General features: G+C 45.8%; 1 protein-coding gene across 10 annotated transcripts in view; it reads left to right on the forward strand.

The window, feature by feature from the left end:
• The window catches only part of Dab1 (DAB adaptor protein 1), a 1,131,348-nt gene that overhangs the window by 1,092,695 nt on the left and 12,183 nt on the right, over window positions 1-26,470 (forward strand). For 9 of the 10 annotated variants that reach the window (XM_031378030.1, XM_031378022.1, XM_031378029.1 and 6 more), the window contains 5 exons: window positions 10,501-10,551; window positions 10,643-10,690; window positions 15,402-15,464; window positions 17,999-18,107; window positions 24,898-25,446. In XM_031378030.1, the coding sequence (XP_031233890.1) occupies window positions 10,501-10,551; window positions 10,643-10,690; window positions 15,402-15,464; window positions 17,999-18,107; window positions 24,898-25,446 (820 nt within the window). The remainder of the gene's footprint in view (window positions 1-10,500; window positions 10,552-10,642; window positions 10,691-15,401; window positions 15,465-17,998; window positions 18,108-24,897; window positions 25,447-26,470) is intronic. The other variant, XM_031378028.1, reaches the window with a different exon arrangement.

Consider the following 26,470-nt stretch of genomic DNA (forward strand, 5'->3'; position numbering starts at 1 on the left):
TGTGGAACTGACATATCAGTTGTCTATCTTGCGTATCAGCTGGCCATGCCTTCCAAATAGGACCAGGCTGTCCTGTACTAGGGCGGGCTTCTAAACGGTCCTCATGCTTACTTCCAGACTCTTGCCAGATACTTTGGTCTTATGACATAGGTCATTATATACCTTTTGCCATCCATACTATAGCCTGAATCTTATGACTGTGCATATTCCAAAGCTATTCCACTTTGGTAAAACTATGTCCTCTGCTGTTTTCCAGCTGTGCAACCCATAGCAAGTTGCTACACTTTTTATGCTTCCATTTCTGCCTCTGAAAATGAGTGTGGTAATGATGTCCACATCAGTTGTGATGATTAAATTAGTTACTACTTGAAAGCACTTAGAACAGTGTTTGCTGCACAGAGAGGAATTCTGTGTATCAACTGGAATTACCATTGTCCTGCCCAGCCTTCTGCCAGCCCAAGAAGCCATGAGGCCTCAACATTACTACTCGGTCTATTGGTTCCTCTCTAGTCTATATTGGATAGTATTGGATAGTGTGTGTGTGATTTATTTGAGTGGAGTGAGTGAGTGAGTGAGTGTGTGTGTGTGTGTGTGTGTGTGTGTGTGTGTACATGCTTGTTAAAACTAGAAATAACAGTGCCAACCAACTGTGGCCCTACCTAACATATGTAGACTGCTTTTACTTAAGAGTCTCACAGAACACATATAGGGAAGCATGTCCATGTAAGATCAGTTATGCCATCTTTATCTGCTAGCTACCTAGTCCTCCAAGGTAACCTAGGACCAGAGAACAAACAGGAAAGGAAAGAAACACAAGAGTCCAGGTTTCAGAATGACAAATCCACTGCCCTTGCAGGAGTAGGCCATATCCTTTTTGTTATAACAGTAAAAGTATCTGCAGCACTGGAAATTGCCTCCCGAAACCATTCTTGAGGCATTTATCCATCTGCCCTCCAAGCATTTATCCTTACATCTATTCCACAGAGATTGTTGAATGGCTCCAGTGTGTCAGGCACTGTGGTAAAGATAGGAGACTTACCATGTTCCTTCTGAAAGCCAGGTTTCCTTCCATGGTAAGACCCCCAACAGACAGGTAAACAAACAAACCTCAGGGGATGTCCCCAATAAACCAAACAAAGTGGGACAGCAAAGGTCTCTCCCAAAGGTAACAGCTATGCCAGGCTCCGAATTAAGGACAAGAAATGGAATCAAGCAGAGACAGATTGTGCCAGGATAAGGATGGGTAAGAAAAAGGCCTGAGATGGGAAATAACTGTTGGTTGGAGAGGAAGAGAGGGAAGACAGAATCATAGTCTGTAACATGGCAGGACAGAGAATATGGTGGAAGAGTTCAGAAACTGTGATTTCCTGTGTGGGAGCATTCCCTGGGTTTGAGGAAGGGTTGGGAGTTATACCAAGTGTGATGAAAACCCACCGGATGCAGTCTTCAGTCGCTTGCTGATTGTGATTGATGAACATAAGAGGTGAGAGTGGAGACCATGGCTCAGGTCAAACGAAAGGTTGTACAGAGGCAGAGGCAGGCAGACCAGAATAGGCTCTAGACAGAGAATCAACACTTTCTCCCTGAATGCCTGGAGGTCACAGCATGGGAGGGTGGGGAGGGAGGTAAAGCTATAGCAAGCATGTGCGATGCCCCCAAGGGGCTTGTGTTGAAGGCCCGTTTCCCAGAGTGGTGCTCTTGGGAGGTGGTAGTACCCACCAGGGGGTCTTGGGAGCACTGGAAGTTCCCTCAAAGGGAACTGTGGAACTGTTCACTCCTCTCCACTCTTGCATTTTTCTTCCTGGCCATTAGGGGGTGTTTTATCTCTGTCATACAATGTGTCTACAGTGGGCCATTGGCCAAAAGCAATGGCACCAATAAATCATAGACAGGAACCTCTAAACTTGTGAGTCAAAATGAACCTTGTATTTATCTAGATACTTTTCGGGAGACAATGTCTCAGTTTGTGGCTCAGCTGACACCACGTTTGTAACCATCTTGAATGCTAGCATTCACAGGTATGGGCCGTGATGCCCAACTCTGCCCTTTCTAAGTTGGTCTTCTCAAACCCTCGGTACCATAACAGCAGGAACTCACTCACACACATAACCCGTACACCTGTAGTTTGGGGTTCTAGATGTGTGTTGGCAACTTTTTAGAAAGCAGAAGATGAGCAAAAAATAAGTTTGGGAAATGTGCTGGATGGCTTTATGTCAACATGACACAAGCCAAAGTAATCTGAGAGGAGGGAACCTCAATTAAGAAAATGCCTCCATAAGATTGGGTTGTAGGCAGGCCTGTAAGGCATTTTCTTAATTACTGATTGATGTAGAAGGGCACAGCCCATTGAGGGTGGTGCTATCCATGGACTAGTGGTCCTGGGTTCTATAAGAAAGTAGGCTGATCAAGCCAAAAGGAGCAAGCCAGTGAGCAGCACCCCTCCATGATCTCTGCATGAGCTCCTGCCTTCCTGCCCTGTAAGAGCTCCTGTCCTGATCTCTGCATGAGCTCCTGCCTTCCTACCCTGTAAGAGTTCCTGTCCTGATTTGTCTCCAACTTGCTTTTGGTTGTGGCGTTTCAACACAGCAGTGGTAACCATTACTAAGACAGGAATATGATATTCAACAGGACCTCAGGAGCAAAGCATCTCCCTAAGGTTGCCACAAAGAAGTCAAAGGATGAGTAGACAGATCCTGTTCTGAGAGTGACAGAAAGCTTTCTTTGGTCTATTCCCAGTGGCTGGTATTGGCTTCTGTTCTATGAATGGCATCATGACTGGAAACGGCACATTCTCTGTCAGAACGCTCAATATGGTTCCCTTGTTGTGACACTCCCCTTACAGCAGCTAGAGTTAGTCATCTTCAGTTTCCCCTAACCTCACTTGCTCTAGCTCAGAGGAGCAGTCCAAGGGCCTATTGGTGCCTGGCTAGTGGTAGACACCCAGGGCATTTTGGAGGTCGCCAGATTCACACTGTGAAAAGTAAATCCAAGAGGGAAGACCAAATAGTGAGATGAATTCCCATGTCTGTAAGCTGCCGTCCTGTGGAGAAGGAGGGGACACCATGTTGCACGGAGCGGCTGTCAGAGCAGCAGGCAAAGGCTGCTGGCTATTTTTTCCTTTGCTATGACATCTCTCCATTTGTGATTGCCTCTGATTTGCTGGGATTCTGCCTCTGCCACTCAGCTTGGTCTCAACTTCATCCAATATTTCTTGTTACCATTTGGGGACCATCTGGACCTCAGCAGTGGTCTCCCTGAGAAGGCACAGCGTCTAGGAAAGTGATGGACTCTGCTGTGTATGTCCTGCCCTCTTCCTGAAAAGTGGGCTGAGAGCCTGTCAGCCTGCTGACAGGAGCCAATTTCACATTCCTGTGACTCTGATTTACTCCCTTTGCAGGGTCCTGAAGCCATGCCAAATCTTGTTAGGAGGTTTTGAAAACTCCTTGAGTTTTGGCTAATGTGGGCATAGGATAATAGATTTTTTTTAAAAGAGGAAAGGAAGAAAGAGTTAGAAAGAATTAATTTCAAGCTTTTGGGAACTGTTTGCCTTTGGCTTCTAGTCCTCTGAGCTCCTTGGAACCGTACAAGTCCGCTGGTTCTGTCTAAAGTCATTAAAAGCAGCAGAGCATCTTTCAGCCTGTTCTCCAGCCACAGGAGGGGTCAGGAAACTCCATAAGTCCTCCTGTTGATGTGGGGTCTTCTGGCTCCTAGATGACGTCACTAATTAGACGTAGGTCCCAGAAGTCTACACAGTCCTTTGCAGAACTCCTCGACAACTGGGCAGCCTCAGGTTTCTCAGCATTTCCACCTAGGCCCATCACCACTGCCTCTTGCCATCACCAGTGAAATAGCTGCATCACCCCCAGTGTCTTTTATGACTACTACATTACCACCACGCAGTCCCTAGAGACCATGGCTTAAAGTCTTCACTGCATCCAGCTTCACCCACCTGTGGAGACTGAGCTAGATGCTATGTGTTTAATAGTACTGGCAGAGGGAGGAGAGTAGTACTATGTACTCAAACATGTCATGCCTTTTCACTGGGCACACATGCACACATGCACTGGGCTGTGCATCGTCTCATTCATAACCATGGCTCTGTGTGAATTTCCTGATTTCTCTTGTTTCTCCGCTTGATAGAAGGGCAGGACTATGTCCATAGACATTTAGTGGATCATAGATGCTTAGCAGATATGGTGCGGAGGATCATATAGCATATCATATCACATATCATATAGCAGATGTCACTGTCACCACTGCCACTAACTCAAACACTAGTACCATCATTTCTCTGGTACCACAGCCCACAGCCCCTTCCATTTGTCACTGAAAACCTGCTCTATGCACCTAACCACAGAATCATTAGCAGCCTAGAGTGGTTCCATAAACCTTAGCCCCATGTATATTTCCAGACTGAATATGTTTGAGAAAACCCAGAGTCTCTGGGTTTGTCACACCCAAAGGAAACTCCATTTTGCTAAATCCTGACAATTAGACAAAGTTAACATTCCTCAGGGACTTGTGATGCTGGTTCCCTCCTTCCAAAGGGGCCGTTCCTCTTATCACGGGCAGAAGGGACAAATTTCTATCTGTGGTGCCTAGTAGCACGCCAAAATGCATGCTGGCTTCCATGCTCCCTCATTATCATGGGTACACTTCTTTGTTCACCCTCACTTTCTGTCTGTCTGTCTGTTTGTCTCTCTCCCTCTCCATCTCCCTCTTCCTTTTCCCCTTTCCCCTCCCCCTTCTCCTACCCCATCTCACTCTCTCCCTCCCTCTCTCTCCGTCTTCCTCCCCCCACCCCTTCTCTGTGTCTCTGCTCTGCTCCTGCTTCTCTCATGGCCAGATCCAGTCCACATCTTTCTCTCCCTGCTCTGGACTCTTCCAGATGTTTCTAGCTATGCTATTCTCTCCCTCATTTCTACAATAAAAACCTTCCCCTTAGCCATACCATGTCCTCAGCTTGTATACGCTCTAAATTCCAAAATAGGTGTCAAAGGTGAGAAGGAGAAGAATGGAGGAGAGAAGGGGTGTGGTGGGGCAGGACAGAACAGTCCACTTTGGTTACTGTTCAAACCTGGGGGAAGGGTCACAAGCAGGAGCCTGCAGTGTCTGTATCCGAAAGGCTCCGTCTTCTGCAGCTGACCTTGTTCCCCTGGACCAGCACTTCCCCGGTGTTCCCACGCCTGACACCTGCTCACCCTCATCTTTTTGTCGCCTGTGCTTTACTACAGTAAAATTCTGGAGGCAAGTGATATTAGAAAGAGGGAAGAGATTTCGCTCACGGTTTTTGGAGGCTTGTGCTGAGTGGCCGGGGTTGGGGGGGTTGCAGGAAGGGACTATCAGAACAAGTACTTACCTTAAGCAGAAGCAGAGAGAATGCTGGTGGAGGCTCACGCCTTTACAACACTTCTGTTGAGGACTCAAAGGAACTGGCACTCTGAGATTATGCCCTGCAGGCTGCTGTCTGCCAGGCAGCCTCTTCACTCTTGCTCCCTGCACACCTGTCCTGAAAGGTACCCAACGTCAGCTGTTTCCTCCCTGAGGGGGAACTCTGGTTCCAGGGTCAGAGGGGGCTTACCAGAAGCTTACCCGAGGATGTGGCCAGACGCTGGGCAGTACTTTCCTACTGAAGCTGCTGTCCCTGCATCTCTTTCCACTTCCCCATCTCCCAAAACCATCCTATTCTCTTCTAACTACCCTGTGCTAGCACCTCAGGTTTTCTTCACAAGAGAGGAAAGCGAGAAAATAGAGTGTGGAGTCAGAGTCTTGGCCAGGGACACCCCTGCTCCTGCATGTTAGTCTCTGAAGTCAGCTCAGTGTGCTCGAGAGCTCTGCTGCCTCCATCCTTTTTCACAATGCCAGCACAGTCAAGCCAGGCATGGTGGTACACAGCTGTCACCCCAGCACTCAGGTCTTGGAAGGCAGGGGCAGGAGACTGCTGCAAGGCTTGCTCTACACCATTCCAGATCAGAACATAGCAAGACCCTGTGTCAAAAGTCTCAAAAGAGTAACAACAGCCACAAAGTACAACTTCAAGGAAGTCAGGTGTAAATGTTTTATTGTCTAAGGGACTGAACACATAGCCTACCTACCCTATGCTCTTTGAGGGAGGACACCATCTTCATTACTGCATTCAGTCAGGTTCTATCAAGCTTCCAGAAATTCCTCAGGACCGTCCTGAAACAATAGCTGAAGGAAAAAGAGATTTGGATGCAAAAGGATGCCCAGCCTGGGGTACTTAGAGACCAGTTTTCAATCATTCCAAAGCCAAGTCCTTCCATCAGCTCCAGACCCTCCATTAAAGCATAGCATTGTGTCTGGCAGGAGTGAAGCTTACATCTTGCAAGCCCTGGCACACTTGGGCAGTAAGTGGAGTTCTATTTCATCTGACTGTTGATGAGGCCTCATGAATTTCCACTTGAAACAAGAATCTTAACTTGCTTCATGAATTTCCATTTGAAACTTCCCTTTCAAATACTCACAAGTATCTGGCTCTGGCTTAGCCCACACAATGAGAAAATCTCCATCCAGAAGGTGGTTGTTATTGTTGCAAACTGAACTTGGGGACTTCATGGTACTCTCTAGACATAGCAAGGAACTAAATTCTCACAAGGAAAATTTCCAGTCAGTGCAAGAATGGGAAATTCTTCAATAGAACAGAAGAAACTGCCCAAGAAAGGAGATGCCTAGTGTTCAGAAAGAGGCCAGCACTGGAAGCATGGCGGATGGTTTACTTTTTTCATGCCATTTTCTGCCTAGTTGTGCTGGCTCCTGCAGTTGTAACCTGTGGCTATTTAAGGTGAAACTAATCCAAAGTAAGTTTTACAATTCAGTCCCACTAAACATCTCTGCGGTACCCAGCATATGCCTCCTACCAGCTTGGACTGGAGAGATACAGGACTCTCCACCATCATAGAACATTCTACCAGACAGTGTTGCTCTGGGGAGGAATCACATGCCAACACAATAGTTCATCATCCTCCCCCAGCTGTCCCCGCTCAAATTCACATCCCAAGCAAAGTTTTTCTTGACTGTCTCCTAAGAAAAGCAGAAAGTGGCCCAGCTCCTCTTTGCTACAAGTGGTGCAGAGCATAAGCTGCTAGATAATCCCCATGAGAATTAGCCTTAATTAGCATGTGCCTTGCTTGTGAAATCATGCACTTGGGAAAGTAGCATGCATTCTGGTGCTGGCAATCACTAGGTAGCCTTAATACTACCCACCTGTGCATAGTTACAAATCACTTAAGTTAATCCATTCCTCCTGGGCAATCTAAATGGATAATCGAATTGATTCTTTAGCAGCCGTGGCCCAGGTCCTAGCTTAGATCTAAAAGCTTTGTCCCCTCCCATAGGCACATTCCTGTCTACCTCAGATGACAAGGACTACACCTCATGGCCTTACTGAGAGCATGGACCATGTATTAGTCATCATTGTGTCTCCAGCACCTGTCTAGGTCCTAGCAGGTGGGGAATCCACCAGCAATGTTTGTTGAAGGTCTTAATTAATCCATTACCTAATCAATCAGGATGCCTTTGGTTCTCCCAGTAGGATGCTCACTGATTATTCCTGAAGAGAATCCATTCCCCAGCGCAGCAATTTGAAAAGCCAGCTGCACATCAGTCACTGAGGACCTGTGGAAACCTGGCAAAACCACCACCTGCCACTCTGCCTCCAGCAGAATCCCACAATAGAGGCTGGGGCTCAGGTCTCAGAGTTTTGTGAATGCCTCCCCATGGGATTGTGTTATGCAGCCCAAGATTACATTGTAAACCATGGCAAGTTCCTGACTTGACAGCCATAAATATGATTTCCTCCTATTTGATGTTTGTACCCCACAACCTATCTCATCCACTGTCATTTTTACTGCATGAGGGTCATCACTCTGGTCTCTCTTCCCCCTGCCCCCAATACCCAGTGTAGACTCATCATTCCTCTGCTATGGGAAAGGAAAGTCCTCATGGGAACTTTATTTCAGTGTCTTCTTCAAGAGTCAGGATAGAACTATATGAAGCAGTGAGGGAGAATGGAGTCCCTGAAATCTCTTCTCAGAATACTGAGGTCCTGGTATCATTGTCCCTGTTGAGTTTTTTAAAAAAGCAAAATACAAAGCAAATAAGGAGGGGGAATGCCAGAGGAAACATCAAAAATTGAAGATAATTGGTAAGCCAAGCCAAAAGTCCTGCGTTAGGTGTGGATCAAGCAAGTGCTAGGTGGGAGCCAAGGAATGGATTCCAGGCCCTAGATATGAGTCTCAGCTGGGAAATGGGGCTTTGGATAGAAATACCTCTCCACTCACTAGATGGGGTACAGTATCACCTAAGCTCACACCAGACAGGAGGAAGGAGCCTGGAGCATTGACCAAGCCAAAGTCTGAAGACAGCAGCAGACCAAAGGTATCAGATATCACCAGGAAGAAAATGGTCTGGTCAAAAACTGCCTAAGTGGCAGGGATGTTGGGGGGAAGGGGAGGAAATGTGGTCAAGGAGATACTAAAGGCTCCTTATTCTAGTTTCCAGCATCATGTAACAACAGTGTCCTCAGATTTAAAAAAAAAAAAAAAAAACACATGTGAGTATGTTGTTAAAATGAGCCAAGAGGTGGAAGAAGGTAGGAAATAATGGCTGTGATTTATCGAGTGTCTACATTGTGCCTAATATCAAACAAAGCTATGCATACTTTTTAGCAAGACTCAAGGGACTTCACACTGCTACCTAGAAATGGAGAAAAGCGGGTCTCCTTGAGTTTCAGGGCCATGTGGCCAAGAGGTGGCATAACCAATGTAACTCCTAGGACACATATTTGTCCAGATTCCTAGACTGAACTTACTCTGGATGTACAGATGTCAGCCATCGTGCCTCACCTCTGCAACTCCCCAGAGGCCACATCTTCTGTCACTAGGAAGGTGACAGGCACACACCGATGCTAGAGGTCCTCCCACATTTTCATTATGTGGGACATGGTGAGGCTTTTATGAGACTCTACCACGGGCTGTTTTTCAAATTTATTTAATTCATCCATCATGTTCTGAAGCCATTTGCTTTTTTATATTGGACAGATGTAATGAGATTTTGGACACTAAAAAATGTTTTTATTAAAAGTTATGACCCAGAGCTAGTTGGTAGGGGCCCAGCCATAAATCCCCAGGAGTATGTGAATTTATAAGGGATGTAGCGACATAACCTTAACCTTCTGGGCCACACCATAGATTACATGGTCTCCTAGACGGTTGCCGTCTTCCCACAGCCCCACACACCTGTAGCTAAATAACAATAGTAGTAATTATCAGTGCCAATAGTAGTGGGCGGAGCATTTTTGTACCTCCTGCACATGGCGACTTTTCAATCTTGTCATCGCCACGGGTGAGTCATGGTGAGCTAGATACTGGTGGTGACAGGTGACAGAATCTACTGACATTTGTTCTCAATGACAGTGGTCTTGGGCATGTTGATTCTCCCGCCCCATCTATATCCTGTGGCTGGGGATGAAAGCAATCACAATTTCTATGGACAGAGTGAAGGTGATTTTGGCAAACGAACAGTATTCTATGACTGGACCAAGCCTTACTCAATTAGGAAGTCTTGTGATCTCTCTGTTCATGTGCAATGACTTGATGTGAATGCCAATAGGCACAGATACTGTTAGCATTGAGCTACTTGGAAATTATCCAAAGAATAATTAGCTTGTATGTATAGACTAAAACAAGGTTATTAAAATATGCATGTGGGGTAGATATTATACATTTCACATAATACATGATATATACAATAGAATTAAAAGTTAAGAGAACAGTTAGTTTTGGCCAGCTGCCAGCCACTTGTTAAAACATGGATTCATTCATTTCTGTTGGACAATGCTATGTATCAGACCCTGGGGAGCTGCTGTGCATTTTGGGGAATAAGTTCCACACATGAAAGAACTTGCTAGGTGCAGCTGAGGCACTGTGGACTCAATGTGGAGAAGCTTCATAGCAGCGGTGCCAATTACCTGGGCTTAGGAAAGTAGGAAACACTGAGCATACTGGGATGAGAAGAGTGGCTGTCCAAAGAGAAGGGGTAGCACAAAAGATGGGTACAACTGATTGTTGATGTGAGAGTGTGTGCGTAAATATGACCCATAATTAACCAAAAGAATCAGCAATAAAAAAAGGTGAGTTTGGCAAAAATTACAGGCTGGCACATCTTCATTTTCAAAGAAGGCTACCAGTGTAGACATGTTGGCTCTTACCTTTGTGCCTAGCTGAGTCGGGTGCGTAATCTCAGGAAGGTGGACTTTAGACTTACAGACATGCTGCTGCTGTATCTCCCAATCAGGCCCGTGCTTTATCATCTGGTTATGTAGAAACATATCCCAGGCTTTTCACCATACATCAGAATCAGTTCCCGCCTATTGAGACCATGGGAGTGTAAACCATGGCTGCCGTCATCATTAAACTCATAAATCCATGTCATCTGTGTGTCATTCACTCCATCCTCATTCATCATCCCTTGCACTTGCAGAATAGCCAGCCGCTGGAGGATTTCGATGCGCGCTTTGCGGCAGCCACGCCGGTAAGAATGCGAGGGCCTTGTCTGTTTAACTGTTTCATGTTGTCGGACCATCACTCATTCTGTGCTCATCCATCATGCCTTGTGGTTGCAGAATGGGAACCCGTCAATGGACTTTGATGAGCTTCTTGAGGCAACCAAGGTGAGTCCGCTAGGGTCCTGTTAAATTACAGTTCTTCTGCTTCTCCTCATGTGTCCCATGGTGTCCTCATCCAACTGCATAAATGGCAATTGCCTTACTCTCTGCTGCTCCAGTAGGTGCAATGTTCGCAGGAAAACTAAAGGTGCTGCGAGGCTCAGTAGGAAGAGAGTATGTACAAACAGGATGTGTATATGTGTATGTGTGTCTATATGTGTGTGTGTGTGTGTGTGTGTGTGTGTGTATGTGGTGTGTGTATGTGTATGTCTATGTGGTGTGTGTGTGTGTGTGTGCATGTATGTAAGATACAGGGTATTAAAAAAGAAATAGCATCCCTTAATTTCACTCAACCAGTGTTTTAGAAGTCTCCTAACACATCCCAGATATGCTGGTGGGAAAAATACAACACAATCTTTGTGTCCTGAGAGAAAGATGAGAGGGCAGTGGGGAAAGGCATAAGTGACTGGAAAGAGTTCATGCAGAGGCCGAAGATGGGTTGTCTTTCAGATCCTCTGGACACTGTCCCCCTTAGCACTGTATGGCCTGACTGTGTAGGTCTGGCTTCACATAAAGCATCCAGCTCCTGAACACAGGAGCAAGAGCATGAAGTCCTCAGGCCTGTGTCCCTGCTCTTGGCACAGTAGCCAATGCATGGTAGGAATTCTTACATATATCCTGAAGGATTCCGGGATCTCCTGTTACCAAAACATAGGAAGTGAGTGTTGTGGGAAATATTAGAAGAAAACCTCCCCACATGCTCTCATGCCCCTCTGGTACCGCATGGCCACATCACTATGTCCCAGCAGGCTCTTGCTGTTTTCTCCCAGCTAGCAAGATCACCTCACTTACACACAATGCCCTACACCCCACCCCCACAATCAGTATCTAGTGCCTAGTACCCAGTAAGAGCATGACTCTTAAGGCTTAATTATCCACTCAAGTTTATATATCAATAAGATCACAATCTACAAGATGCCAATACAAAAATTTCAGAGCCAAATGATAACGACAATGGTTTAACCCAATTATCCTAACCTTGTAAAAACCTTAGTTACCTGTGACTGTTACAACCATGCGGTGTCTGAATCGTCCTCTTCCTCGGCCTCCATGATGATGATTCTCCGCTACCTTCCTGCTCTCTGCCCTTTCCCCTCCTCAAGTTCTAACTCCACCTCTCTATTCCTGTCCAGTCACTGCCCTAATGGGATTGGACAGAGAAAATTCTGCAACAAGTGAGCCTGTGAGAGAATGTGTTGTGGAGGTCAAGCCCATGGCATCTCATCCCTCAACTGCGTCACTTTGCCACAGTCATGTTGAAAGAAGGGTCAGGACACTAATCTTGAAGCAACTGGACAGTGTTCCATGTGCTTGGGAAACTACCACTTATTGAAATTAAAGTGTCTGGGCCAGGGCGAGGCCTGATGGGAGATCTCAAGGGGCTCGACCCAAACCTCTCAATGCCTTCATTTCTCCAACACTGACCTTAGCTACTCCACCTACTGCTGCAAAGTACCCAGTATCTTCTTAAAAAAATAAAAATAAAAAACCACATCTGCCACCCAGAGCTACACCTCTACCAGAAGACCCCTGGAATGCTCGTGTGGCGAGGTAATCCTCTAGCATGAGCAGACACCACAAGCTAAAGCTGCTAGTGGCCTCCCAGGGGCGTGTACCTAGCAGAGCTCTTGGGAACCGCCTGCTTCCAGTTGGATGATGTCTTAGAGCTCACTACCACCATTAAGAAAAGCTGAGCAGGGACCGGTGAGTCAGCAGACAGACTCTGAAAGGGTGCGGTACCTCTGCAGGTCAACGTCTGTTAGTGCGGACTGTGCCCATGGAGCTGACTTTCCTGGGCCCAGGCAGTGTCAAACATGATGATAATGTATGGGAATGCTTATTGTAAGCTGTAAAGTGTTTTACAAATGTGAACTCTTAGCTTTATTCTCTTGAGGCCTTTAACATGATGGATGAGGACAGTATTTTCAGATATTTTCAGATGGAACATGGTTTATTAGGTTACAAATAAGCGGCTGGGGTTCAGGTGGGGGAGGGCAGTGAAAATAGATACTATTCCTGATTCTCAATCATACGTGGTTATTCAGATTATTTTTAATTTTATGGCCCAAGAACCCCCTTTTTCTATAAAATTTAATTAACTCGGGGTTCTATTTAAACAGCAAATCCAATGAAACGAAATAACAGCCCATGTTTTATGCCTCCCCATGTTTTTCTCGTTTAATCCTTGAGTGAAAATCATTTGGCAAGAGGATGGGCTATATCTCAAGAAAGGAGGTTATTTTAAAAGTTGTGCTTAAGGAGAAAATTAGCCAATAAATTATCTTTACGATGTTAGTAAAAGTCTGCCACGAGTTCAACACATTTGAGATGTAAATTGTGTGACTTAATTATTAACTTCATTTTAATATTTTCCCAACGCTGAAAATAGTCCTGAGCCATTTTATAAGCATAGAGATCCAGACTCCAGGAAGCCCGGAAGCTTTCCCTGAATTCCTTAGGCAGAGGCAGTCTTTTCCACAGCAGGAGAGGGACCCATGGGTAGGCTTCACCCTATCAGTGAGGTGTTACTGGCTTGCAGAGGAAGACCAGGAGAGTCCAGATTTCGGAAGCACATGCTACATGCCAGCTGCCCTGTGCACATCAGCTGCTGGACCATCACTGGGTGGGAGGGAAGATGTTAGGGGAGTCAGTGGAGAAGATAGAAATGTACACAAATGCCTCGGCCAGCCCCCTTGCTATGTCCTCTCTCAGGAGAGGTCCGGGCTGGTAGCCCCAAACAGCTTCTGCCCTCCTCAGTGCTCTTCCTGGCTCTTAGAGTACCATATTGTCTTCCATGTCTTTGTCACCAGGCTAACTCTACCTCTCCTGCTGGATTTTGGAGACAGGCTGTTTCTTTTGGAAAACTCTGACCAAATTCTCTGCCTCTCCCTCTGTTGGGGCTCCAGTCCCCCAACAGAGAGTTTGGCTACCCTTTCTGTCCTATTACCTTGAAGGGGTCTGCATCTGTGGACTACCATCTCCCAACAGACCATCCACTTCCTGCAGTTGGGGACTTGGCAGTTCTCCTTTCTATACCCCTAACACCAAGTACAGTGCCCGGCACCTCATGCTTCTTCAAGATTTGCAGGGAGAATGTTGTATACTTCAGAAGAAACAAAACACTTGGTGTGTGCCAGGCACTGTGGTTCAAGCTGAGAGCCCAAGGGGAAGGATTAGAAGTGGCACTCACAGAGCTGAGCTTCATCCTTGTCCAGGAAAAGCATCTTCCGTGCCATTCAGCCACGGTTAGCCAAGTAGGAGAACAAACAAGCTCCGTTATTATGAGCATCCCTCGTTGGAAATGCTTGGGACCAAACGTGGTTTGGGTTTTGAAGTTGGGACATATGCAGAATGACATACCTTGGAGATGGAACCAAAGTCTAAACACCAACATTTTTTGTCATATATACTGATACTCAAAATGTCATACTGTGTGTTTGTGTGTGTGTGTGTTTAGTGTGCTAACTTTTTTTTAACCATTTGTGGCATCATATCAATACTCAGAATGCTTGGGACTTGGAATATTTGAGCCTTAGAGCTTTCAGGCTAGGGATGATAAATCTCTAATAGATCAACTCTGTCACCCAGCTTGGGCAGTGAAGCTTGGGTAGATGCTTCAGAAGTTGAACGGGGGTAGAATCAACACACATACCCAACAGTGGGACCTTCTCCTGGACTCAAAGCTAGCTCACTCTTCAGAAGGAACAGTCATTCCTTTTTTTGGTATGAATCCTAGAGATCCAACTAGAACCAAGTTGAAGCGGAATGTCTGCGTGGGGGCCAGAGCCGCAGTGCAGCCAGCTCTTCTTGTGCCTTCTGTTAACTGGTTTTCGCTGTTGCCTGCACTGGGAGCCCTCACTTAAGATGAGAAGATGAGTGGGAAGTAGGTTTTGCTCAGTGGACAGCTTCACACAAAGCGTGTGATTATACGCTTTGCATAATTAAGTCAGGACATTTGGTTCCTGGCCAAAGAATCCCTATGGTCCCTGAAGCTAAAGTGTATGCAGATTAATTTCTAAGTGTATCTTAAAAGGGTTCTTCTGCTCTTCTGGTCAGGCTTTTTCACACCCCCTGTATGATGGATGAGAAGATGGATGGAGCTGTGTCTGTAGTCATGGAGTTCTTGGGAGTGATTGATAGTGTGTATACTGGGCTGGTTTTGATGCCCTTCCTGGTATTAAATGAAATGCTTTCTTTTCATTCAACCACATTTTTTATCCCAAAGACAGACTTTGAGGGAATACATATTTGACTGCATGCTCTCTATACAGAAATTACAAATCCTGACCTGGATAACTTTGATGTGACCTCTGTGCGAATCTATTTCTTTACAAAATAATGTGGCTAAGGGATCCTGCCTCTCAGAGCTAGTGCTGTTGAGAGCATTAACTGAGAAAGGACCTCAGAGTTGTCCCTTGCCATTCTTACAGGTGGGTGGCTTTCAGATGGGTGGTTCCACTCTTGAGAGAAACAGTTTGTAGGATTGCATTTCTGTCTATGGCCTTGGAACCATGAAGTGTAGTAACGAGTGACTAGCCCTACCATTTCTGTGGTGGTAACAGAGGAAGGGGGTAATTATTCTCATGATATAACATCTTAAAGCAAGTCCAGCAACATTGACCCTCGTGCTTACATGATTCCTTTTGTGTCTTTTCAGGCTGTGACCCAATTAGAACTTTTTGGAGACATGTCCACCCCTCCTGATATAACCTCTCCCCCTGTAAGTATACACCACCCTTTGACCCCTGCTGCCCTGCCCTTCTTTCACCCGCCAAATAGTGACACAGTCTGGGCTTTGATGAGAGTCTGCCTGGTAAATCCCAACTCCGGCTCTTGCAAGCTAAGCTGTATTATTTGGGTATTTCAACCAATGCTCCTGAACCTCGGGCTCCTCTACTATAAAGAAGGAATTGAGATCGGTGCCCCTGATTTGAGGAACAAATGACACCATGCTTAGAGCGACCACAGGACGTTGTTTATGGCTTCCTTTTAAGGCTCTAAGAGGGGAGTCCGGAAAGATGCATAGTTTGTGCCTACCAAGGGCAGATAGCGGAGTTGAGAATATGGACACAAAACTTAACATGGCAGGAAGCAAGAGCAGGCATGTGTCAATATGGGCCTGGTCCCGCACAGCACAAGTGGGCAGCTAAGGAAAGAAAGGCCCTTCTATTCCATCCTTCTCTTTCCTCTCCATTTCCTTTCTCTCCTCCCTCCTCCCATTTTACTGCGCTCACCCCCACACTGGCTTGTCTTTGTCCTTTGGAAAACATGACCTGTGCCTCCCTGAGCCACTCATGAAGCTCTGGGTTTACAGCCACAGCTCAGTAAGGGCACCCAGGGCACTGCTTGCAAGAGGACTGAGATTGCATAGAGCCTTCCTTTGAAAGTGCACATTAAAAAAAAAAAACAGAGAAGGAAAAGACAAAAAGAAAATTGAATTAAAAACAAAGCAGATTAGAACATTAGTACTGGACTCTTTGATGAGCAATCCTGTCACTGCAGTAGCCGCTGCAATATGTGCATGCCCTCTTCAGCCCCTCCCCTGCCTGCTCCCTAGAGGTGTGTGTGTGGGGAGAGAGAGAGAGAGAGAGAGAGACAGACAGAGACAGAGACAGACAGAGAGAGACAGAGAGGGAGGAGAGGGAGAGGGAAAGAGAGAGACAGAGAGAGACAGAGAGAGACAGAGAGAGACAGAGAGAGACAGAGAGAGACAGAGAGAGACAGAGAAGGAGAAGGAGAGGGAGAGGGAGGGAGGGGGAAGAGGAGGGGGAAGGGGAGGGGGAGGGGAAGAGGGAGAGGGAGAGGGAGAGGGAGAGGGAGCCTCAGGCTGCACCAACTGAATCCAGTGGGAAAGGACCGCTCCTCCCGGCACCACACAGTTGTGCAAACAGGCATAGTGCTACGGTTCTTTGGTGGGATGCACCTCCAGAGAAAGGGCTGTGATCCCACTGCTGAAGACAGATGGCCTGCAACCTTTCAGCCCACAACTGCCACTAGGGAATCCAGGCACAGCTGCCCTGCTCCCAAACCCTGATGCCCATTGCAACCTTGTCTTGTCCCCAGAGAAGCCAGGCCACTGTCATGAGCCTTTCACTCCTACAGCCCCCTCAGTACATGACATCTGGGCTAGAGAACAGGCAAGAGTAGGCCTCTTCTTACTTCTTTACCTCCTCCTCCTTTCATCAGTTTGTACAGATGAGCAAACTGAGACCCAGGGAGGACATGTGACTTCTTCCAGGCCATGTGTGTAAGGGGGTGGGGGGTGGGGGTGGCTGTTCTGTCGGTGTGCAAAACTGCTTAACGCAGCAGCTCAGGGCTATGTTTCTGGCCCTGAACCCAAGTGCAATCCAAATGGGTATTTAGTAATCCTCAGAACAATGCCATTCGTCCCGGAAGCTGACGGTCTAAAAATGGCCCTGTCTAATTGCCATGGTTTCAGAATTAATTGCTTGCCCCAGTCTGTTCCAACGGAGGAGGCGGGGACCCACAAGGATACTATGGCATCTCACAGACTTACACTGTAGGCAAAAGCCTACAGTTAACAGGGGTGGACATTCTTATTTTGACAATGCCCTCCCCAACCCCCAGCACTTCATGCAGCTGACCTTTCTGGAGATGTAACTGAGGTCAGGTCGGGGCTAGAAGTTTCCAGATATGCTGCTGTGGTTTGGTTGTCTTCTTGGAATATTTCCTTCTCTTTTGCAAGAGGAAGGTTCAAGCAAGAGTCTGTAAGATTCCAGGACACATAGGCCTGCACTCTTCCCACCCCTCAAGCTTTCTTTATTTAGCCAACTGTTTACTGACCACTTAATAAATGACAAGCTCTAACAGAGACTACAGTAGGCTTCAAGTGGGTGTACTTCAGATTGAATTGGGTGCTTGCAAGTAGTGAAAGTCATATATGACAGAGTAAGTTGGTGGCCTGAAAGATCCCAGAGGTAGGGGCTCAAGTGAGTAGTCATATTACCCATCATATGCTGAGCATCAACTATTTGCCCATGTGTGAGGCTTAAGAAAATCTGGGTAAAACTAATTGTTTAGATGTGTGGTTTTATTTAGTCCTTGGAGCAGCTCATTTACCGACTCCCCCACCTGGGGGTGGGTAGGATAATGTTTCTGTCATCACTCCGTGGAGCACAGAAGTGTCTTGGACTGTTTCTGGTTTTAGCAACACCACACCTCACTCCCCTCAATCTTTGTGGACTGCTAGGCAGGTCTCATGCATCTGTTCCCTTCCCCATCTCTGTCTGACAGACTCCTGCAACCCCAGGTGATGCCTTTCTCCCGTCGTCATCCCAGACGCTTCCGGGGAGTGCAGATGCGTTTGGCTCTATGTCTTTCGGCACTGCTGCCGTACCCTCAGGTGAGCCCACCTCCCACCCTTCTACTTCCTGTGGACCTCAGACAACTAAGTGAACCAGTACCAAACACAGTTAGAACACCCACCCGAGGAGCCCTGTTCTCTCCCGTAGCTCTCCTGGAGACTCAAGGCAGCCCTGTCCTTGGACAGGTGGAGGTCAAACACAAAGCTGTGGGTACTGATGGCAGGGATTCTGGGATGGCTTCCTTCCACCTGGAAAATTCCAGACTAAAGGTTGTTTGAGAAACACAGCCATACAAGTCAGTGCAGGTCCATTTCTTCCCAATCTCTTCAGCCAGAGGCAGGAAAGATGGTGCAAAGGAAAGAGGAGACGTGCCTCTCAAATCCTGATGGGTAGAGGGGACTGCCTGGATGGGCTCAAGGAAAGAGAGGTTCCCCACTCACATGGAGAACCCTGTAGGGCAAGAGTAAACTGCTAATGGTTAACTGCGAAGATAATGTAACATTTTAGAGATTTAGAAAGTATCTCTTTATTTTCCAAATATCCCTTAAAATGCATAGATTATATTTACAGGAGGGTAAAAATACCTATGATCACAGTTCAACAGGTAATTTGGAAATGGTAGCATCTCAGGGGTGATACATTGTTTCTATAATATCTGCTACCCCAGGTAGCCAGGCCACTCCACTTGGTAATGGCCACTGATAGGTGAGGTTAGTTCTTTTAGTTATCTGGGAGCCTGGAACAGTGTGGCATTTCCCTCTGCCTCTCTGCTCTGAGTTGGAGGCTCACTATTTCTTTCTTAGCTTTATTCTTATAAACAGCAAATGAGAGCTTGAATATTTTAGAATACAAATCTGCTTGCGCTTTTTTATGTAAATAATTACTTTTAATTATATGGTGTTAGAACCGAATTCTCGCTACTAAATATAAACCTTGCTTTTATTGTATATAAATTAAACATTCATACCCTGTTCTAGAGTGCAGCTCCTCCTCTTGAGTTCAGGGATCATTACAAACTTTTAGAAGCAATAGAGTCAGTAGACTCCTAGCTTAGAAGCTGTAGGCATCCTAGAAACATATCCATTTCCAAGTCCCCCCGTTGAACTGTTTTAGTGGTCTCTGAAATGGTACAGTGGTGATGCGTTGTTTTCTGAGTATAAAATAAACATTAAAATCTTGGAAACAATAAAATAGGATGTGTCATTTAAAACATGAATAAAAACGTCTTGTTAGGAGCACCCTTGAGCTAGAGCCTTGCCTTCACATACCCACGCTGTCCTCACTGCTTTGTCTATAAAAATCAACGGTAACAATAGACCCCATACCTACTAATCTCCAGACATGCTCATTCTACAAGTATTCACCAGTTTCATACTGTAGGCCAGCTCCTGTCCCAAGTGCTTGGAGTATACCATTGAACTTAGCAGAGGGCTTCCCCCCAGCTGGGGTCATAAACCAGAGCAGACATGAGTTGTGCAATACATTAGAACAATAGAGTAATAGGAATGAAATGATGCACAAGGCAGAGACTGGACACCAGAGTCCTGGCTGAGGAAGGCATGGTATGGAGGGTCTCTTGACTAGAACATCAAGAGGGTGAAGGGTCAAGGAAGAACACAGGCTTCCTGGTTATGAGTGCTCCAGGCAGAGGGAGGAAGTTTGGCCTCTCCTTTCATCTTCCTCTCTGTAAACAAGATGGCACTAGGTATGGTTTTGAGTCTTACCCTGTACTTGTATTGGATTTCAAATGCCCTGGAGACCTTTGTCAGATTCAGTACAGTCAGACACAGGAAAAGTACTGTACCTTTTCCCAGACCAGATTGAAGATATGTAGTCTCTTAATACTTAACCAGCTATGTATGTGTCAAGCCATTGATCCTTACCATGCTGTCTCTTTGGATTACTGAAAAATCTGATCAGTTTTCAAAGCATAAGTCTAAAATTAATTTGCATTAGCATATTTTTTATTTTCTCTCTTTATATAAAATATACTTTAGGTAGTTTTTGGATGGTGGTAATCTGAGCCTGTACATCTTCGACTAGTATTAATATGTCACCAGATGTTGTGCCTCTATCTACTTGCATAAATTGTCTGGTTAGCAGTAGGGAGACAAGGTCAGGAAGTGTCCCATGTCACATGAAGGATAGCTGGCTGCTGAGGACTTCTGAATCTCCCAGTCTGGCTTACTTTTTAGCTAGGTGTTGGGGATGATAATCTGTCAGAAGCAAAACTTCATCTTCATAATTGGATTGGGAAAAAAAATCCTCGTGTTAATATCATGAGAGCTAAATGAGGTAACTAAGGGCCTCTAAAAATGCTGGTGCAATGCAGACGCTTGATGTGGAAAAGATTGTTATTATTTTATTATCATAGTTCTGGTTATAAAAGTCAGAGGACATATGCCCTGTCCCACCCCTTTTCCCCCTTTATCTTCTTGGTTTTTGGTTTTTGTTTTTTTTAATGCATATAGTAAAGTTCAGTTCTTTAGTCTCTTGCATACCTACGGCAGAGGTGTCCTGGGTGGTTCGGAGAAGCAGGCTCTGCTACTAACCAGCTGTAGATGGCCCAGCCTCATCTCTGCTGAACCTAGATACTCACCTGTAAGGTGAGAGGTGGTGATTGGGCCTCCCAGAGTGGTGCTGGGAGCCTCATCGTCATGACTTGTGTGTTACAGGAGACCTCTGTAATAGTGCCCGGAAGTGTGATCTAAGCAGGCATTTGTACTTTGCTGCTTGTATAACTGGCTGGTGTAAGCTATGCCCTCATAGAAGTAGAATTTTATGCCTAAGAATAAACAGAGAGTGGTAATAGCTACCCCAGAGGCTCACTGCAAACATCTACCCCCCCACCAAAGAAAGGGCGCTGTTCTGCTCTTCTCTGTACCTCTAGAGACTGAATCAGAGTCAAGCACCCAGCATGGATATTTTTGGATGAATGAATGAGTCAAAGGAGGCAATGTAGCTAGGAGGAACCAAACAAGTTTTTACAAATGCAGCGAGCCTTTGTTTCCAATGTGTTTCTTATAGGTTTAGTCTGGTTTGGTTTTTCTTTCCTCAGTCATGGGTACGGGTGTCTCCAGAACTGGCATCTTGTTATAGATGGCAATATTTAACTAACACACACACACACACACTCTCTCTCTCTCTCTTTAACTGCAAGGTGGGAATGTGGGTGTTCCCGTTTTGCAAGCAGCAAAGAGGTTTGTAATGCCTGAACTTTTATGACACAAACAGATGTTTCTTGGCACCTCATCCTTTCACTGCTGCACACGAGTCTCCAGCGAACAAATTGTTAGGTAGCTGCAGTGGCTGCCATGAAGCTGCTCCCTGAAACCAATGCTGCTTCAGTCCAATTGCTGAGGTGTCCCTTCAGGCATGCGTATGGCCTGTAGCTAAAAAGCAGTAGCTCTCAGGCAGAGCTCAGTCTTAACAACCCCTCCTCCCCCAACCAGGAAAATGGAATGAGATCTGTAAATTCCTCAACATGGTACCAATTACCCAGTGTTGCCTTTTTCTCTTCTGAATATTATACTTTGGTCTGGAGCAGATGGCGTGAAGCCAGAGAGACATGCTAATAGCTCTCTCCCAAAAATTGTGCATAGCCCATCTGTTAGCTTACTGTGGGGGAAAAAAAAAGAAAATATGAGGGGGGGGGATTTGCTGCCACCAACAGGACAATCATCAGAGATCAATCTACCTATGGATCGTAGGTTCCATTTCATTCTTGGAAAAACATGAGGGTGTCCATCCTGTGTGTCTCTTGAGCCAGCACTCATGGGCCAAAGCCATGTATCTAAGCCTTATGCTCAAGACCTTGAAGGGCCTCATTGACTCCTAACTCGTGGCTCCTTAAAATTATTCTTCTTTGTGATTATGTGATGGCAATATGCATTCTGTAGAAACCACACTGTGAATGTTGATCTTCCCCCAGGGTAACAATATGGGGTACAATGCTCTCTCTAGTGCTGTGCAGCCACAGGGAGCTGTGGCTCCCAGTCAGCTATGCTATCAGAGGGAAAGGTCAGTCCACGGTCTACTGGGCTGCTAAGTTAGGCTGTGCAGTAGGTTAGCGCCTACAGTATCTCTACTGTATAGCTCCATCATCAAAGAGTGGGAATATTTGTGTTTTAGAAAAATGGTGGGAAGGAGGGTGAGGCATGATTGGGTCAAAATTGAAGGTTTCTTCTCACTCATTAAAATGGGCATGAGAGTCACCAGGGACATTGAAAGGGCCACAGTTGAAGCCTAGAGCCTTTTTTTCTTTTTAATATAACAAATATCCACAGTGTTATAGGAACTCATTATTTTCCTACACCATTTTTAATCAGTATAATGTCACACTGATAGTATGAAATCGAAATAAGAAGTGATTTATAATAAAAGCATGTATTTCAATAAAGAAATACTTGGGCATGACCATACTGCAGGACATAATGAGTAATGAGATGATTGTACCTGATAGCAGAGCCCCCAGTAAAAACCGCAGCTGAAAATACAGGCTGGCACAAGCCACCATGACAAGTGTTTCTGCCTGGGACCACCTTTTCCAAAACTCTCTCGCTTGATTGTTCCAAATCAAATGACATACATTCTTCCTTGAGTGTACACACTTGTCACATTCGTGGAAAACCACAGGTGTTGAGTTTGTGTGCAGGGAAACTAAATTTCTTAGCCATTTGATCTGTCTAGGCTTACATCAGGAGGCAGAATCGGTTATTGTCCTATGCATTGGTCTCACCAGTTCTGGATGTCTGCTGTCAATGCTGGTGGCCCCTTAAATACCATGAGAGCCCCAGACTTCCCTGCAGTTACCATAATGAAAACATCCCACCAATTTTCTCTTCACCCCTAGGGGGCGACAGCATTCCCTCTGAGAAGAATCTAATTATGTCAAAGCAAATCAGAGAGCAAGAGAAACAAGTGGCCTGCTTGTCACTTAGCGTTTTAGAGGTCAAGGCACTGCATTAGTTGGTGAGCTATCAAACAGTGTGAATAAATCAAAAGTTTGAGCAGTGTCCCCCAGTACAACTGGACTTAGAGTTCTACCATGATGTTGTCTGTTTCATTGTTTCAAAGCCTTTAACACTGACTGCATTCACCAGTTAGAAATCCTTGTGCCCTGTCTAAAGTTTCATCTTGGCAAGGGGATAAAGAAATGGCCAGACTTAGAATGTTGACTTGACCCAAGCTTCAGTCAGTTGAGGGGTAGTTGAATTGAGGCTAGAACCAGGTACTCTTGTATATGATCACTGTGGGCTCAGAAGAGTCACCGACATGAACCATGACGTTGTCATTGCCATGGCACCTGTCATTCATCTTTTTTGGGTGTTGCTAGGATACCCTGAATCCTCCCATTTTGTTCTGATCTCACCATTTTGCACCCACAGTTTTATTCTGGCAGCCTTTAAAGTGATTCTTTGGGCAAAGCTAGCTTCTCTACCTTCTGCCATGACTGAACGGCCACATGTCTCTTAGGCTTAGGTGTCCATGTAGGTAACAAGAACCATGAGAACCACTGGAAGCATGTAAGAATTTCCAGTGGACCACAGTATGCTTGACATGTTCTATAGTAGTCCAGACCCAGCGACTGTGAAAGACCCAAAATAGGTGTTGGCCATCTGGGTGACTGTGCATAACACAAGGAAGAGAATTCTGACTAGAGATGGACTCACCTCAGTCTGGATCCTGATCCTACCTTATGCAAGCTGTGTGACTCTAAGCAAATTACTTCTCCTCTCTGAACATCAGTTTTCCTCAATGAGCATTAATGGCAACTAACATTAGAGGATTATGTGAAGATGTGGAACAGTAGATCGTGCATACTGTACGGATTTAATAAACAAATCACTTCTTTGGATAGTACAGTTTTAACAAAGAGCATTTCCCTTCCTGTTGCAATCACCCAAAAAGAATAATTGGGCAAATAGTTATCATGGTGATAAATATGAGAACCTGCCTTGGTGTTTTTGTAATACCAAACTAACATGAAATGAGATGTCCTCATTGGATTAATAACCTCCGATTTTAATTTTGTAAACTTGTAAAAAGTAATACTAAAGAAGTAATCTATCATAATTCCCACCCCCGAAGTAAGATGTTGTCTGTTACACAACAAGCAAGACATCATGTACATTTCAGCGGTCGTCTGTGCCATGTTACAGGAGTAGCTAACGTTCGCTGAATGTTCACTCTGCATCAGGTGCAATAGTCCCTTCCTTGAATACTGAATTATATTAACCTTCTGAAATAATGTATGCCCATTTTATAGATAAGAGCCTGGAGCATTTCAGATCGTAAGGGGCGCTCCCAGATGACACATGGAGGAAGCAGCAGTCTGGCTTTTCATCTATGCCTCTGAAGTTCTAACAGAGTTTTCACTTGACACACTGCCTACCTGATGAGAAACTTCATGAAAATTAGGTCTCACTGCCTGGCTGTATAGCAGAGACTGGCTCCCAGATGGCCTCAGCAACTGGGTCTGTTCTCAGTTTACCAAGTAGAGCCATGGTGGCAGTGTAGGCTAGGCTAACCTTCAGTCTCCTGCCCCTTTCACTGAGACGCTCTGTCTCCTGAACTGTGAGATTCTGGAAAGTGAAGCAATGGGAAAGTGTTGTTAGTCCCAGATTCAAGCTGTGTTTCACTCCCTACTTATGACCTCTCCTATGAGGGGCTGGCCTCTCCACCAGTAGGTCAACATCTAGAGGCCAAGACCCAAGAAGTCCTAGTACAGTCTAGGACTCTGTAAATGGGCAGTACATTTCTGTCAATCACTCAAACCCATAGATGTTCTTTCTCCAGGATGCCTGACCCTCATTTCTCTCATTCTAGGTTATGTCGCTATGGGCGCCGTCCTCCCATCCTTCTGGGGCCAGCAGCCCCTTGTTCAACAGCAGATTGCCATGGGTGCTCAGCCACCCGTCGCTCAGGTGATACCAGGAGCTCAGCCCATTGCATGGGGCCAGCCAGGTCTCTTTCCTGCCACCCAGCAACCCTGGCCAACCGTGGCCGGGCAGTTCCCGCCAGCCGCCTTCATGCCCACACAAACTGTTATGCCTTTACCAGCTGCCATGTTCCAAGGTCCCCTCACCTCCCTTGCAACCGTCCCAGGCACGAATGACTCTGCCAGGTCAAGTCCACAGAGTGACAAGCCCAGGCAGAAAATGGGGAAGGAAATGTTTAAGGATTTCCAGATGGTCCAGCCTCCGCCCGTACCCTCCCGAAAGCCTGACCAGCCCTCCCTGACCTGTACCTCAGAGGCCTTCTCCAGTTACTTCAACAAAGTCGGGGTGGCACAGGATACAGATGACTGTGATGACTTCGACATCTCCCAATTGAACTTGACCCCTGTGACTTCTACCACACCATCTACCAACTCACGTGAGTATCCTTTGACTAAATTCTAATGCTTGACAAGTATCGCGCCTATTTCCTGTAACATAAGCTACTGGGGGTAGAATCTACCTCACTTGAATCTCAGGCTTTCAGGTATCACTGAGAACTATCCCCATAGCAACCAACTGAGCTACCAGTTATAGCACATCCATGAGCCCTTAACTCTCTAGGTCTCCTTTTACATAACATTGATACCAAGTTGCACTAGATCTGTGTGAAAGGTAATTCAGTCTCCAGAACCCTGGGGTCAGAATCTATCCTACTGGCATCTCACGGTTGCAGGTATCATTGCAACCAACTCAGATATCAGTTATAGCACATATATGAGCCTCTTACCCTCTAGGTCTCTTTTTACATAACATTGATATCTTAGTACTTAGATTCGTGTGAAGGAGAGAACTGACTTCCAAAAGTTTTATTTCTAACATACATACATACATACATACATACATACATACATACATACAATAAAAATTAGAAACAAGACTTAAAAATTAGAAAAGAAATTAAGATCAGAGGAAAAGTAAGCCCGAGTTTACAGCTATGAGGTCATGACGGACACTGCATGGACAGGGAGGCCTGGCTGGGAACAGCGGGGGCTGTTCAATCCTTCTTGACTGTGTGCTTTAGAGCAATAGTCTTGCATCCATGAGCTTTGTGGTTCTTAGCTCTAAAGCCAATTCTTTAAAGGCATCACAACTTAGAAGGGTCTTTGGATCTTCATCACTGTGTTCTTGTTCACTGGGTTTTTTTTTATTGGTGTTGTTATTTTGTGTTTTTTGTTTTGTTTTGCTTTGCTTTGCTTTGCTTTGCTTTTGCAGGTCCTGGGGCCAGGTTTCAAGTGCCGGCTCCATCATGGTGAGCTGTGTCTTAGGACAAAGCAAGTGGCTGCCCTGAGTCTCTGGACTCCTTGTAGGCGCAGCAGCTTCCTTCTGGTCCTAGCACTTGGAGACTGGGCTTCCACCCTACTTTTCTATTGCAAACACCAAAAATAGAAAGCCTGCTACCA

The sequence above is a fragment of the Mastomys coucha genome, unplaced genomic scaffold, assembly GCF_008632895.1.
Source record: "Mastomys coucha isolate ucsf_1 unplaced genomic scaffold, UCSF_Mcou_1 pScaffold18, whole genome shotgun sequence".
NCBI lineage: Eukaryota > Metazoa > Chordata > Mammalia > Rodentia > Muridae > Mastomys > Mastomys coucha.